Source organism: Labeo rohita, chromosome 3 (assembly GCF_022985175.1).
Source record: "Labeo rohita strain BAU-BD-2019 chromosome 3, IGBB_LRoh.1.0, whole genome shotgun sequence".
NCBI lineage: Eukaryota > Metazoa > Chordata > Actinopteri > Cypriniformes > Cyprinidae > Labeo > Labeo rohita.
In genome coordinates, this window is record NC_066871.1 from 9,119,682 (window position 1) to 9,136,305 (window position 16,624).

A 16,624-nucleotide genomic window follows, 5' to 3' on the forward strand; every position below is an offset into this window, starting at 1 on the left:
GTGTACTCCGCTCTGTGCCAATCACAGCAGACTTGGCCTGCTGACCAATCAGAGCGGAGTAGGCATATGGAAGAGCGGGGTTTACAGATCTTATGCTCAGAACTGATTGAACGAATCGTTTCGAAATCATTCTATATGTAAATGAATATTCTGAGAAAATTTCAATGTTTTCTGACCTTAGATGCATTTAAACCTGTTGTAGGGACTCCAGCACAATATTAGGACACTTTAAAATACTGTATGACCATAACTGCTAACAAGAACTATTAAGAAATACTTATGAAATCAAATGTGAAGTTTTACCCAGAGAATTCTGGGAATTTCAGGTTACAGGTTTTTTTTTTTTTTATACTTGTTCTTTTTACTTCCAAAAATGGTACATTTAACCTACTTTAAATGTAAGGTTGGATCTATTACAATTTTTCCCCCGTAGATTTCACTGTAGCATTTTTCCTGTTTTTAACAGTTAAAATTGGACATTTTACAGTGTATTGTTCCTACTACAGTACACTTAAACAGCTCAAACCCTATTCAACTGTGCACATTTACCCTATATAGTGCTCAAACATCTTTCTTGATATGAAACAACCTCTAAAAACCAACTACAAGAAGCTTACTGCAGGAACTAAGATTTATCAGGAAATTGAAATGCTTACTTTTAACGGATGCTCTGAGCTGGAAGCCGTAGAACATGAGGGACATGATGAATGGAGTGATCTAAAGGAAGGGGACACATCGTTCAGCTCACAAGTCATCTGTTTATATCCCTAAAAGACATATGTCAAATCCTTAGATCAAATTCAGTTAAAAAGGTCCATAACATGTGATTTTAAAATGAGCATTTTCACTGTAAATGTTGCTTTAGTGCTTCTATTTAGAGAACTCTATGGGAGAGGGGGGGAAAGAAAACAAATAAAGAAATTCCCATTGTTGAATTATTCAGAATACATACCACAAGAACACGGCTGAATTCCAGAAATGCGTGCATTCACCCGTTCAATCATTCTTCATCTCTACAGTCACTCCTGCAATCCGTGCATTAATGTGCTGTAATGTGCATTAAGGTACCTGTCATAAAGAATCACCACTCTTTACCCAGTGCTCTTGTTGCATGGATTAGTCCTGCATCTCTCAGGCCAGTAGAGAGCAGGCATGAGCTGCTCTGTATAGCCTAGAGTTAGTACTTCTGTCTAAAAAATGGAGTCATAACAATATAAATGTGATATCAGATATAATAATAAAAGGAAGAAATATATTCATATAATGAGCTGCTGTAAGATTCCTCTTATCAGTACTGCTTTCACTAGTGCTGGTACTGCATGTTTTGCAGGTTGTGTGAGTGTGACAAACACCCACCACACTGTAATAAAACAAAGATTACTGGTGTATGTTTTAAAAGAAAAATCATGTTTAATTTAACGCGTCACTTCCCATTTCTTTGTAATTATTTGTGCACTTTTATTTAGTGCACCCCCAAATTTCTGCATTTGATACTTTCAACTGTTCTTCAGAAAATCAAATTGTGCATTTATAAAAGCAATCAATAATTAAGCCATAAAAAAATATATTTTATACAATACATACAATAAATGTACTATATGCTATAAATATTTTAGTTTATGAAAATTAAAGCTGTTAGTGAATAGATTGTTTTGTAATATTGCTAGAATATTTAAATGATATAATAAAATAAATATAAATATTATAAATCAATATGTTTTTTTTTTTTTTTAATAAATAAATATCTATATAAATGTGTTTTTATTTCGCCTGATAGAATTCCAAGCGTGTCTAATGCTTTCCTCCTCTGTCGTGTTGAGAAAAAAGCGACAGACGTAGCGCCAGTATTTCTTACTGTAGTATTATTCGGTTTTTTGGATGAGCCCACGGCTGATGCGCACATCACGTCTACCAATCAACACGAGGCGTTACGACTGCGCGCTGCACTCTCAGCCACTGAGAGCAGTCAATGAATATTTATGGCGAGGCTGCTCACTCTCCAGCGCTCAAAGTTAGTGGATTAGCAGTGGGAGGATGACTGCGTGATACAACATCAGCACCTCGTTTGGATTAAGATCCAGCGTTTGCGCCAATTGGCACTTGAAATCAGCGGTGTGAAGGACAGCGGTGTCAAAATTGCACTCCAGAAGCGGCATCGGGTGAAGACGTGCCCTGCACATCACTTCAGAGACTTTGCTATCTCTTTGCCCCTTTTCTTCTAAGATGCCAAGACTTCCATCAGCAGCGGCATCATCATCACCACCACCACCACCCTCAGTCTACATCCAGGCGGGCTGCTCGTTTGGAAGGACGCCCGACCGCAGCCGTTCTCATCTGCAAGTTCAATCCGATCAATTGTGACAAAGGCTGTCAGCGTCGGAATAAGAAATCGATACTCGAGACGTTCTTCTGGAATTTTAACGATCCGTTTTCCTCAAGTGAAGCGCGCGTGGAGTGCGCGGGCTCCTCGCACTTTCAGATGTTTGCGGTGTTGATGGTGACAGATTATTGTTGTTGAGTGTCCATGCGAGACTTGGGGTGGAAACATGTCTGGCCACTTCTCTGAGAGGGTCGCTGCTATCAGAGATGGCATTTTGGTCCAGCACTTCGGTTTTTACTTCTAAAGTGCCCCGGAAGATCTTATTCATGTTCACCCTCTCCCTTTCTGTCACCTATCTGTTCTATAGCTTGATGAGCTGTTACAACTCCTTCCAGTTCCAGGAGAACTACGTTTACCAGGGGAGACTCGTGACAGAGGAAACAACTTTTGTTACGCTGAGGGAAAAACTTTACTCCACCTCTTCCCCGGTCTACCTCGACGAGGAGTTCATCGAGAGGACGGCGACAGAGCAAACTATCGCCGTCTCGACCGTTAGAAATAGCGTGGGGATCGACGAGAGGACGGCGGGATGGGTGCGAGCTCAGGCGGCTACGACGCGTGCCGCCGCCGCCGCCGCCGCTGCTGGAGAGCACGAACACCCGGAATTCAGCACCACGGACAGCGAGCTTCGGAGAGTGGTGAACTGCACCTCGGATTACGGGGTTAAGAAATTGCCCCAAGCCATTATAATCGGAGTGAAGAAAGGGGGGACAAGGGCTCTGCTGGAAGCTTTGCGGGTTCATCCCGACGTTCGAGCCGTTGGGAATGAGCCGCACTTCTTTGACAGGAACTACGAGAAGGGACTGGATTGGTACAGGTGCGCCCTTCACATTTCTCTGTTGTGTTGTTTATGGGTCAGTGACAGATAAGGATGTCTGGGATCATGAAAACAATCTAGTTTAAAGTTCCTGGAAATGCCATGTCTTTCTTTAGTGTAATATTCTTTTAAAAAAGTTCAGTTATTACTTGCTAACATTCATTTTTTTCCACACAAACACCCATATATATATATATATATATATGCACCTATGTAAAATAGTCATAAGAATGTAGGGGTCCTTTCTGTTTCTCTGTTTTATGGTTTTCTTGTCACATGACAACAAAATGGCTTCCTTCTTGACAGTGACTTTGATTTATGGGATACAAGTTTTTATTTATTATTTATTTGTTTTACATGATTATTTTTATTTGTTAATTTATTTGTATTGTTAATAATTTACAGCAAGAAAATAGAAGTCAAGACAAAACAATAATGGAAGAATATGCCAAACTACTGATGCGAAAAGTAATAATCAGAAATTAAAAATGCAATTTTTGAGTAATTTGGTAGATCTGGGCAAAGCCCACATATCATCAATGAGCATCTTGTCATTGACCCATATATTAGAGTTGAGTTTTCTTTCAGTCCTTTTCTATAAAAAGTGCTTGCATTCAGGGATTGCAGAAATTACTTACCATTATTGTAATTTTAAAAATTAACTAGTAATTTAGAATCAAATCCACTCTTTTAGTACAAAAATGCCCTAGTATTTGTACTGTTGATCAAAGCTTTTGAAGACAGAAGATGAATGTACAGCTAAATAACGGGTATATACATCCAAGTTTAGTATAGTCATAAAATAAGAAATGGTATAAAAAGGCCTGATCAGAAGTAAAAGCTACTTCTGTATGTATTGCATTTGAGTACACTTAATGTAGACTTGGTCATCAGCTTTTGTTTCCCATTTTGCAGTCGAGAGACGCTTTAGTCAGTCAATTAGTCAGTAGACTAATACACATGCGATGATTCAAAAGCAACCGAGCTCCAGGCTGCAGCGGATGCTTTTGTCCAGCTTTAACATAATTACTACAACAGCAAGACTGTTTCATTTCATGCCGAATTCATGTTCACAATCACTGCTCAGCAGAGCCAGGTGCAGCGAATGCTCCGTTGAGCGCTTTCAGCACGCATGGGCTCCGGACTCCCAGGTGTGCTCAAATCATGAGGTGCTTACTCAGGTGTATGTGCTTTCACATACCCATACTCAAAATGCTTTGACTCGTCAGCCTGCGATATTTCTTAGTTTACATCTCTCCACTCTATTTACAATCCGAACCAGTGCAGGTTATTACAGCCAGGCTGTTTTTCTTCTGAGTGCTATTCTACATAGATCTAACATCATTCAGCCGAGCAGTCACCTATGGTGAGGAGGCGCTTATACAAAGAGCGTCTGAGGGGTAGAGATTGAATGAGCATTAAGCCACGCTGCGGCGTGTGCTGGATCCGCTTGGATCTGCTAGCCTTGGGCTGTGACTCAGAGCTTTGGGGCCGGGCAACATCTGCCGCAATTCACTTCAGAGCAAGCCGAACTCGTAACATTCATTCATTTGCCTGGGTGTTAATGTGAGCTGTTTCATTATGCTCGTTGTGTGGGGCTCATTAGACCGGGGGATGACAAGCTTATATAAATAACACCTAAGAGTGCTTTGTGTGTTTTAGTGTCCCTGAGCCTGGAAAATCTCTTAAGCGGACGTAAATTTGTTTCCACATGCACTAGGAACATGACATGTAGCTTGGAGGAATATCAAATATGTAATGGCCTGGCACTGAAGGAAACAACATTACATGTGCAATAACTCTCGGGTTAGATGTGCAATACGTCAAAGCGGGAAAAGAGAGATTAAATGAAGCTAAACAAAAATAACAAACTGTAAATAAATTTTATTTTTTATTTTATTTGATATAGCATACACACAACATTTGTGATCCTTCTGATCGGGTATATTTGTAACAGTGGCCAACAATACATTGTATAGGTAAAAATGTTCTATTTTTCTCTTATGCCAAAAATCATTAGGATATTAAGTAAAGATGTTCCATGAAGACATTTTGTAAATTTAATACTGTAAATATGTCAAAACTTAATTTTTGATTAGTAATATGCATTGCTAAAAGTTGATTTTCTCAATATTTAGATTTTCAGAGTCCAGATATTCAAACAGATGTATCCCAGCCAAATATTGCCCTATCATAACAAACCATACATCAATGGAAATCTTATTTATTCATGATGTATAAATCTCAATTTCAAAAAATTGACCTTTATGACTGGTTTTGTGGTTCAGGGTCACATTTGTGTCTTAATATTGACTTTTGAGTCCATAATCTCACCAAATGCTTGCAAACTGATTTGCATTTGCAGAACTGGCTCATTTCACACTTAGCTGTGGCTGTAAAGCTTAAACATGCGAAACGTGTAGTTCATTAATGTAAATAATTTGCATAAGTTAATGATTTCATTTATTCGCCCTCATGTCATTTACAAAACGGTACAACTTTCTTTATTCTGTGGAACTCAGTGTTTTGTTTTAGTCTATACACTGGGGAAAAACCTACTTTGAAATAATTTTTACTCAGAAATTTCACAAATAATTATAAAGAAATGCAAGTAACAAATGTGAATATTTTTTTAAGTAGAAAGAGTGAAATACAGTCAAACCTAAATGTAGTTAGACACCTTCAACATTTCTCACATTATCACAGTTTATTCACTATAGTTTAGAAAATGGTAATAAAATATGACAAGAAATAAGAGTTAAACTGTTTCAGAACAAATTCATCTTGATAATGTCAGATAACTTTGATAGAAAGGTATGTAATGGATTACAATCAACCAAAAATACTGTTAGTATGGCAATATTTACACAACTATTAATACTTTGTTGACCAATTACCAAGCAATGCTTAATTTTGTTCAGTCCGTGGTGCTAAAAAGGTCACATTAGCAATGAAAGAAAAGCACTTAAGCAAAACCTGGTCAGGTGAAAGTGTCTGAATAATTTTTGTTCACAAATATTTATCAATTTTACTGGTAGTCTGTTGTATGAAGAATTTTTGGCCATAATATGTCACAGTTTACTTTGTTTTGCTATCCTCACTTACATAAATAAACTATAGTGTCCTGCACCCACTAGTAATATATATATATATATATATATATATATATATATTATATATTTGGTTTTGACAGTATAGTCAATTTACCACTTCGAAAATCATCATTTTACAATGTACATTAAAAGTCAATGGTGTTCGACCCATTGACTTTCATTGCAAGGACAAAATAATTCTTCAGAATATCTTCTTTTATGTTCCACAGAAGAAAGTACGTTAGAAACAACATGACAGTGAGTCAGTTTTGATTTTTAGGTAGTCTATCCCCTATAATATGAGTAAGAAGGCAACTAGGTTTACAAATATTCTGTATGCAAAGACGCAGAGACAAGCCGGTTTTACATGTTAAAGCCATCATGAATAAATATCCAACAGTAAAGGTTTTGGTCTTCATTTGCTGGGTGTATTTATCAGGAGAAGTTAGGTAGTCTTTTCAGTCTTGAAATATGATGGTGCTCCTCCTTTACAGCCTGACGCAATGTTTAAAAGGCTTGTCAGGGAGGACCGGATGCTCTGTTAAACTCCTGTCTGCTTTTAAAAGAAGCCTCACTTTCATTGAGTGGGTAATGCGTTCCCTCCGTCAAATAATAATAGCTCGGCATCATTAGACGAATCGCACCACTGTTGGGGTCCACTCTCAGATTAAAGGAGTGCAGGAAGGTAAAAAAGAGAGTGTTAAAGCTGAAGTGTGTAATTTTTGCAGTGTTAAAAGACTCATCTTAGCTTAATATGCAGAGACAACTCTAACTAAGCCATTTGTAGTGCAAAAACATTGCTCTTTTTGAGAACCCCGACTCCTGATTAGTGCACAGTGATAGTATAGTTTACATTGTGCATGGATGCAAGCAAATATGTGGTTGTTTTATATTGTAGGAAAAAAAAAAAAATCTAATAGGATATTTGCTGCATTTTGCAGTCTTCTCTGATCTGTTATTTATTCATTTTATTCAATAGTCCCCCACACAATATTCAGAGCTGGAGATCCTTCAGCTGTTTGACCTCAGGAGAGTTTTTCCTTCTTTGTGTCTGGTCGTAAGCCTGAAAAAGAGGTGGCCTTTCAAGAGATAGCAAAGAATCAGCATTGCCTACACCAAGGTCTCTTCCTTTTTGTTGGAGATAAAATACATTCTGATCAATGAGAGCCATACACTGCTGAAGCCCACGCATTGTTCCTGCCCCGTACAAGGCTACACAATGAAGCACTCTAATTCCACCACCTATTTATTCCCCGGTGCCCCTTGTTTCCTGCTAAAGAGTAGAACTTCAGAAATTTAGAATTTCTTACAACTTTTGTAGTTTAAAGGAATATTGAGAGTTAAAGGCAGCATCTTGCGTTCTTGCCCCATAGATGTTTGCTTATATAAACTGAAAGAGATGGGTAGAAATTAATCGCTGTGGTCATCACTAACATGCCAAAAGATACTATTGGCACACTCTAGCTAACAACAGCCCAGCGCTGGGTTAAACGTTTAACCCAGCCTTCTAGGCAGTTTTAACTCAACTATTGTTGAAAAAATTACTGTATGCCTGGCTTAAAATCAGCCCGAAATAGGTTGTAAATTAAAAATCAGACAGGCATCAGCAATAATCAAAAATGGTGAACAATTATTCATTTTATTATTTATTCAACGTATTAATGTTCATTTATTGAATATATTAATAAATGTTAATTTCCACCCTATTTTGGGTTAATTTTAAGCAAGAAAAAGTTATTTTTAAGTTGAATATACACTCAAACCAAAATTATTCCAAACCAGATATAATTTTTTATATGTTTTTTTTTTTTTACTAGTGGGTGCAGGACACTATGATATAGCAAAATAAAGTAAACTGTGACATATCATACCCAAAACGTCTTCATACAGTGGACTACCAGTAAAACTAATACAAATTTGGGACCAAAAATCTTTCAGACAGTTTGACCTGACCATGTTTTGCATTAGCAATTATATATATATACCTTTTTTTCACCACAGACTGAACAAAATTAAGCATTGCTTGGCAATTGGTCAACATAGTATTGATAGTTGTGTAAATATTGTCATACTAACAGCTGTCTGGATACATTTTGGTTGATTGTAATACATCGCATACCTTTCTATCAAAGTTATCTGACATTATCAAGATGAATTTGTTCTGATACAGTGTAACTCTGAGTTCTTGTCATATTTTATTACCATTTTCTAAACTAGAATGAATAAGCTGTGATAATGTGAGAAATGTTGAAGGTGTCTAAATAAGTTTTGGGTTGATTTTAAACATTTAACCCAATCTCTGGGTCAAAACCACTCAGTTGCTGAGTTTGTTTAAATTTCACCCAGCACTGGTTTGTTTTTAACCCAGCATTTTATTTAGAGTGCAGATATTTCCTTAAATTGAAATATTTCTTCTAAGTCATTGTTTTACCTAAATTATTTATTCACCCTCTTGTTGTTCCAAACCAATGTTATTTTAGTGGATATTAGTAGATTAATAGTATTATTTTAAATTAGTTTTTATTTTAATATAGTCTGTTTTCATTTTAATTTTAGATTAAGTTTTAGTCATTTTGTTTTCTGTTCTTGCCATTTATATTAGTTATTTTAAAATGTTTTTTATTAGTTATTTTAAAATGTTTTTTATTATTATCATTTTTATTAGGGTACAACGGGGCTAAAGGCACACCCTAAGAAAAAAATGTTTGTATTGAACATGTATGGAGCAACAGATTTTGTTTGAAAATAAATCATACAAGGCGTTTATTGTGTTTACAAATGTTATAAATATATGAGGTGGCAAGGGGGGCCTTTCACCCCACACATGGGTCAAAAGGCCCAACAGCATGAGGTAAAAGGCACAAAGTATTCATACAAATACTTTAGCTAAAATATTGTTTGTTTGTTTGTTTGTTTGTTTTTTTTAATAATGTCTAAGTTAATACTTGTTCAAAACAATCACTTCAGCAAAGTTTGTACTATTTTCTGCTTATTTTGATAAATAAAATACGTTTTTGTTCAATAAATACTGTCATTAAAATATTATTATAAAACATATATTTTAAAATATTCATTCATTCATTCATGAATGAATGAATGAATGAATTTTAAAATACAGAAACAAAATCATTTTAAAATTTAAAGATTCTGAAAGCACTGAAGAAGATCCCAAAGTAATTTAATACAGATTTACAGTAGTAACAACAAATTATATTTTATTATATGATATGATTAATAGCATGTTTTTAAATATGATGGTTTCATTCTAAACATCGTGATTATCTCTAAGATGGACACCCAACATAATATATAATATCTGAATCTAACAATGTCTCATCAACAAATCGAAAAGTCAGCCATCTAATTAATTCTCATGTTAATTATTATGCCTTTTAGCCCCAACACCAAGGGTGCTTTTTACCCCAAATACCATACTTTTACATATTCTTTCGTTATTTAAAAACTGCTGTTTTAATTATCTTAAACAAAACTAAAAATCATTAAGAAGACCATTATCTCAAAATATATTCAAGCTTATTAGCGATTCTCATTTGCTACTTAAATCTACAAAATTTAAAAAAACATCAAATATTAGATAAAGTAAGCACAGAATCGACTTTGTGCTGCTGCCCGCGATCGCATCAAGGATCAGCCAAATTTGCACGTGTATCTTATAAAGCAGATGTTTTGGAAAGTGCTACGCCACGTTTTTCTGCCATCTAGTGGTTTGGAGGAAAATAATATCATAGGGGCGTTGTACCCTATTATTATTTTAGTTATTTTATTACACCAAGTTAAATGAAATGACAATGAACTTATTAGAAAAGAATGATAGCACAATAAAAAGGAAATTCGTTAGGCTTCTAATTATAAAACAATAGATATACTGTTCAAAAATAAGTATTTGGACACTTTCAGGTTCGTAGACCAAGTCTGTTGTTAATGTGATGAGCTGCACCTGTGGTTACTCTGATAGAACACCTGTGTGAACCTGTTGAGAACTGACTTCATACAGCTACTAAAAATCCCCTGACGCCTTCAAAAATAGCTCTGAAAAGTGAAGTTAGCTGTGAGAGAAACTCCAGCACGGTTTATTTTGCTTTGATATTTAATGCAATAAAATTCAGACGTTTTTAAGTGTGGCTTAAGTGTCCTAATACTTTTAGGGCCACTGGGTATAGCGAATCATCTGCACGTTTCTGAGGAGGATGAACAACATGCAGCGTTGAGAAGCCGAGACACGAGCCTGTGACAGGAGGAACGAGTCGCAGACGTAGATCCACTGCTGAGCGAAGCAGGACAGAACCCAAATCCTCCGTTTATCCCTTGTTTACCTTGCCTCAGCACGCCACGATGCAGTTCAACCCGACTCTCGCCTCCTGACTGCTGGCTCGAAGCTGTGAGAGGAGGTGGGCCGCCTCCAAGCTCAAGCTGGATGCCATCTCTCTTCGTACAGCCTAGCCCATGCACCTCCCTGGGATGCCCCAATCTGCCTGCTCCTGATAAGCTTCCGCCAAGGCGTGCAAGGACGCACCTCTGGGTACTCGGATGCCAACGCGGCAGTCGTGGAATTAAACTTTTTAATTAGCAGCATGCCCCTGTGCCTGTCGAGAGCGAGTGGACTGCTGCAGTCAGGTCTGTCTCATCCCCCTATTTCCACTTAATTAAATTCACCAGCACAAGAGAGCCCGGTGACTACAGGAGCTTCTGTCCTGGCACTTCACATGTTTATCGCCCTTCCTGTCATCTTTTGGCTAGGTGCGAACATCGTGCCATTCCAGTGCCGTCGAATCTCCTGCACTGCCAGCGGTTGAAAATCGCCAACGTACTCGGCGCTGTTACTTTGTTTTGACGTATTGATGATACGTAGGCATCTTCCGGGATCCAGCTTTCAGGGTTGCAAGGGTAGGCACGCGTATATTGTTTGGCCCTCCGGAAACAATCCCAGACAGCAGTCTTGACAGTTCAATTACATCTGGGATTTAAAGTCAAAGAGCATTAAGGCGTAAGCGTTCACACAGCGCCGCAGTCTATGAGAAAGGTTCTCCGTGGCCTAAAGAATCAAGGTGAACAGTGAGCTCATATTGCAGAATTTACTCAGAGGTCGGCCTTCCGGGTTATTCGAGTCCATTTCTTTTGCGCCGCCAGAGCCGTACGTGGAATCGCACGCGTGCCGTTTTATCTTTGAAGGCCGGGAGAGGAAAATCCACCCGCCGTCAAGATTCTGGAATACATCTTTTCTTACTCACCCCTCAACACCTCGCTCTTTCTGACAGACATCCTTGCTGCCTGCTGGGCTGCATCTTGCTAGAAAGTTTCTGAAGTGATGATCTTCATCCAATTCCACAAGTTTAATTCACTTACGCTACGAATCTAATTTGTCAATTTAATTTGCAGCCATTAAAATATTGGCATCGTCACACAATCTGCCATTAAAGCGCAGCTTCTGCCCGGCTTTGTGTCTGAGAACCTGAGCCTTGTCCTTGTTGCAGAGCAAATATGGAGGCTGGTTAAGCTTTCTTGCTTTTGTTTGTCTTTTTTCGCTCCACATTGTCAGCCGCTGCCTTAAGTATTAAATAATTTATTTTGAGCCAGAAATAAAGAGTAAACTTAAGTCATTTTGAGCATAAACGAATTCTCCCAGGGATTATTTACTTTACACGGATTTGCCGTGATGTGTTTCCAGTCAGGAGGAACAATGATTTCATTCGACAAAGAGCTGGTTTACAGCCATCTTAAAATCTCCCTGAATAAGAATTCCCTGGGACAAATAGGCATGTCAATCATACTTGACAAGATTCCAATTTTCTCCCTGCGTTTCCTCCCTCACTCCCTCCCTTTTTGCGTATCGGGTGAGTGATACAGTCTCAAGACACGACCCAAAAACAAGCTAATGCAGTTCAGACAGGAACTTTGACACGTTGAAGCCACGCAGCGAGGGCAAACATGCGGCTTCCAGCGTGTCTCACGGCTGCTCCTCTGACCTGACATTTATCGTAGCAGGGCTTTGCTGTTCCTCAGAGGAGCTGTGGGGATGAAAAAAATCAGATTCCCTGCTAGGAATGTGACACATGGCTTCACCTGCATCTCTCTGTGACATCTGACACAGTACACAGAAATCCTAATACACCATATGGCTCTGACAGATAGAGGATTCTAGTTAAAGGAACTGTTGCCCCCAAAGTGAAATTTCTGTCATCGTTTACTCACCTTCATGTTGTTCTACACTTGTATGCTGTTATTTGCCTGCAGGAGTTTTTGAAGGATTGTTATGCAGCTCTTACCACACAATAACACTTTATAGTTATTCAACCTTAAATGACTTGTTCACCCAGAAAAGAAAAATGAAACATCCTCATCCTCCTGTATGAGTTTTGTTTATCTTTGAAAGACAAAGAAGATATTTTTAATGAAACGTAAGATTTTTCTGTCCCTCTCCTGAAAGTCCATTCATCCAAAACTTCACAAAGACATTGTACAAGTAATCCATATTCAGAACTGGGGAGTAACCAGTTACATGTAACGGAATTAAGTAATGTAATTAAAAATAAATGTAACTGTTACAGTTACTGAGAAAGAATGTGTAATTAAATTACAGTACTTATGAAAATGTTAACAATTACAAAGAAGGTTACATTTGAATATTTTCACACACATACATATTTGATTGATTTCTTTCACTGACATGCTTTTGGTAACGGTTATGACATTTGATAACCGTTTATTTGCTGTTTTGGTTTTCTATTGCTTTATTTTTTAAGATTAACTTTTTTTTGTTGTTTCCAAAGCATTGTTAGATGCCAGTGTTTCCTGTCATAGCTATGCAAAGATTTGATTTCAAAAACAGTATCATAGCTGTTACACTACATTTTGTTATGATTGTAAATCTGTTTAACCTCTGAAAACTTAACCTCAGAATGATCTCAAAGTTAAATGAGGTGCTAAAGTCTGATTTTGTGGTGGCTGTGCTTTAAAATTAAATTATTATAATTTTAATTCAAGTGATGAAGGATTTTGAGAAATCTGACAGTAATCAGTGTTGAGTACCACTATAAGGTTAACCCTGCCTTCTTTAAATATTTTTTAAAAAATGATTGACAGTTGTTAAATGAAAACCTTTGCTGGAATTTAGAAAAGTAATCAAATGTAATTAGTTACATTATTTTAAAAAGGAAAGGCTGTAGTTACACTACTTACTACATTTTGAAAAGGGAAACTTGTAATCTGTAAACTTTTACATTTCTAAAGTAACCTTCCCAACACTGTCCAGATGAATCAAGTGCATCAATCCAAGTTTTGAGAACAGACTCAATTTCAACACAGGCTCAGTGGAAATACGTGCCTCTATATACATTTCTGCAAAACTGAAAAAATGTACCTGTATGTACGAATCACTGCAGTTTCCAGCTCAAATGAACACTAGAGGTAGTAAATCTCTGACAACTTTTATTCCTTTTTTTACACAAAGTATGACTTGCACACAGAGTTTTGATTAATAAAGTCTAATTTTCACACAGTTACTTGCAGAATATTATATTATGGCTTCAAAACAATTTTAACATCCTGCGCAATTTGAAAACTGATACTTCTGAACATTGTCATCACATATACAGCTTCATATGCATGAGTTTTCTAATTCAGCAGGTTTGCTTGGTAGCTCACATGATACGGCGTTGCATTTGAGTGACAAAACGTGCCGGTACGAACCCTGTGAAACTATGGTTTGACAAAACAGCTCAGTTGAAATCTGCATCAACATATGCGTTTTTGTCACTTTTGCATTTTGTAGCACTATCAGTTAGGTTTAGGGTTCAGTTCGGTGTAGGGCAGTGGTTCTCAACTCCAGTTGAGGCCGCTGTATACCTAAAACCGCCATGCAGGGAAAATTTTACCCACGCACATGGCTTTTCAAGGCTTTTTATGTCAGCTACAGTCAGTTTTCATAAGTTACTATAAACTTAACAAGCCTGCACTGACAAAAACAATTAAAAAGAAGTAACTACATATTTGGGTGGTGTAATATTATAATTAATTGTCATTAATCAATATATTAAGACAATTCATGTTATTTAAATTACTAAAATAGCCTATAGACAATAATGTGTAATAATGATGCAATGACAAATTCAAGTGCACAGCTTCACCTAATGAATTATCAATTTGTTTAGTTATATAATTTATAATTTGAAGAGAACAACGCCAAAAAACTTTGGGTAATCAAAAAAAAAAAGGCTGTATTCATTAGATCGATTTTTTTTGGGAAACATGCAGACTAGAATAAATAGCAACACAGCAGCGAACAATAAACAATAGAAATGACAAAACAAAAAATAATTAATCAAAAGTTTGAACAATATGAGTAACGTTAGGCTAAAACATCTAAGAATGAGATCGCTGTCAGATGAGCCGTCAGTCGACCAAGGACGCATAACTTACCATCAGACTGTCCATCACTCATGGTAATTCAGTGCTTCCAACACCTCTTCGGCATCCATAAATCACCTTCTTTTTCTCATTTTGACTTTATTTATGAAACTGATAACCGCTAATTCAGTGAGTAAAAGGCGCTTTCTAGCAATGTACAGTTACATAGGCAGAAAGATAATGACAGCGTGAAAATACAGGCATTATATATATGGGTAAATTTGACCCGTGCTGGCGTTTTTTGATCTGGTTTTATCGAAACACTTTTTAACACCAGGGAATTTTACATGACACAATTTCAGTAAAAGTCCATGACTAGGAGAGTTTTATTGAAAATCTTTATTAAGTTTTATTGAAAATCTGTTTGATCGTACATTTGAAAAACAGGTACGGGGTAAAATTTCGGTTCTAGTGTTAATATGGTTACGTTCACACACAGTACAGTTATTTACGGGTGTGACAACCGTATTCTATAACCGAACTCACACCCGTAAATTTTCAGGACTCACGACCGCATTCTTGGAACACATGCGCTGTGTGAACGAAACAAGACTGGACAAATAGTTGCCTGTCACATCATTCAGTGTGAGAGAGCTGCTCTGCCGCACAAACATGCATCTACCCTGTGCTGTGTGCTTTAATTTTTGGTTTCAGGGCCGCTCCCTCCCATCAGTTTTATGTTCTGCGCGTGGCTCAAATGCTCCGCTCTCCACTCAAATTTAAAAGCTGCTGTCGGTTAATGATAATTTGATGGATAAATTCGTGGCTTGACTGGACTTTTGCCATGTCAGAAAGTGATAGGACTTTCAGTTTTAAGGATGTCGCCATCTTTGATATTGCTTTGGTCTCTGTTGCTATGGTTACTCGTAAGGAATACAGGCTTGACTCCTGTTGCACGTTCATACAGACAGTATTCAAAAAGCGTCTGTAAGCTCCTGCGTGAACGGGATATTTCGAGACTCACACCTGTAAGTAAATGCAGTTGTCAATCCCAAAACCTGACAGTGTGAACATGGCCTATGAATGTGCGTTGTTCAGTGTTTAAGTCTAAATATAAAAGCATACATAAAGTCTGTTCATTATATAAAGCAACTGTGCCTTTTGCGACCTAGACTTTTGTTGACAAAGGTCAGAACTCCTGTTATGATGTAGATTTTTGAGGTGCACTCTTGTCATAAATTAATTTATTAATGTTCCTACATAATTTGTAACAAAAACAGTGGTAAAATATCTATTTAGGAGTCTTAGACCTGTCATGATTAGAATGGGATTTAATTGTAATATAGTGAAGTAAACTTAGGGGACGGGTGACAAGTAAAAGGTTAAACGGCTTGATTTATATATGGATTACTTTATGAACTTTTTGAACAATTAAATTTTTGGTGGATGGGACAGAAATTTCTCAGGATTTGTTAAAAATGTATCATTTGTGTTTTGAAGATGAACAAAAGTCTTATTGGTTTAGAATGCCATGAGGGTGAGTAAATGCAGACAGTATTTTAGTTTTGGGTGAACTATCCCTTTAAAGAATACAAAAGTTGCATAAACATGGTGCATACAATTTCCAAGTGTTCTGAAATAAGTTCCTCAGAAAGCTTATATTTGGCTTCAAAAGACCTTTATGGTGCTTTTTTGTATTTTTTGGTCTTGGTAGCACTGCTTTACTATGAACTTGTTCTGTTCATCGATTCTTTAAAAACGTCTTTCTAAAAACTTTTTTTTGTCCCATGAAAACACCATATGGGTTTTTACCAGTGAGACTGGCTGAACTATTCTTTTAACAGTTTGCCAGGGGAACGCTAAACTGCAAATGAAGGTTTTCCCCATTTTGCGAACAACCGAATGTGAACAAACGAGAAAGGCAGCTTCTTAGCAATGCTGCTTTGTGAATGATCTGTGACATAGCTCACA

The 16,624-nt window shown here is 37.1% G+C and overlaps 1 protein-coding gene across 1 annotated transcript in view; it reads left to right on the plus strand.

Moving 5' to 3' along the window:
* Positions 1–1,995: 1,995 nt before the first annotated feature.
* hs3st4 (heparan sulfate (glucosamine) 3-O-sulfotransferase 4) overlaps positions 1,996–16,624 on the plus strand; it is a 130,118-nt gene continuing 115,489 nt past the window's right edge. The window contains exon 1 of the mRNA XM_051099298.1: positions 1,996–3,197. Within this exon, the coding sequence (XP_050955255.1) occupies positions 2,587–3,197 (611 nt within the window). The 5' untranslated portion in view covers positions 1,996–2,586. The remainder of the gene's footprint in view (positions 3,198–16,624) is intronic.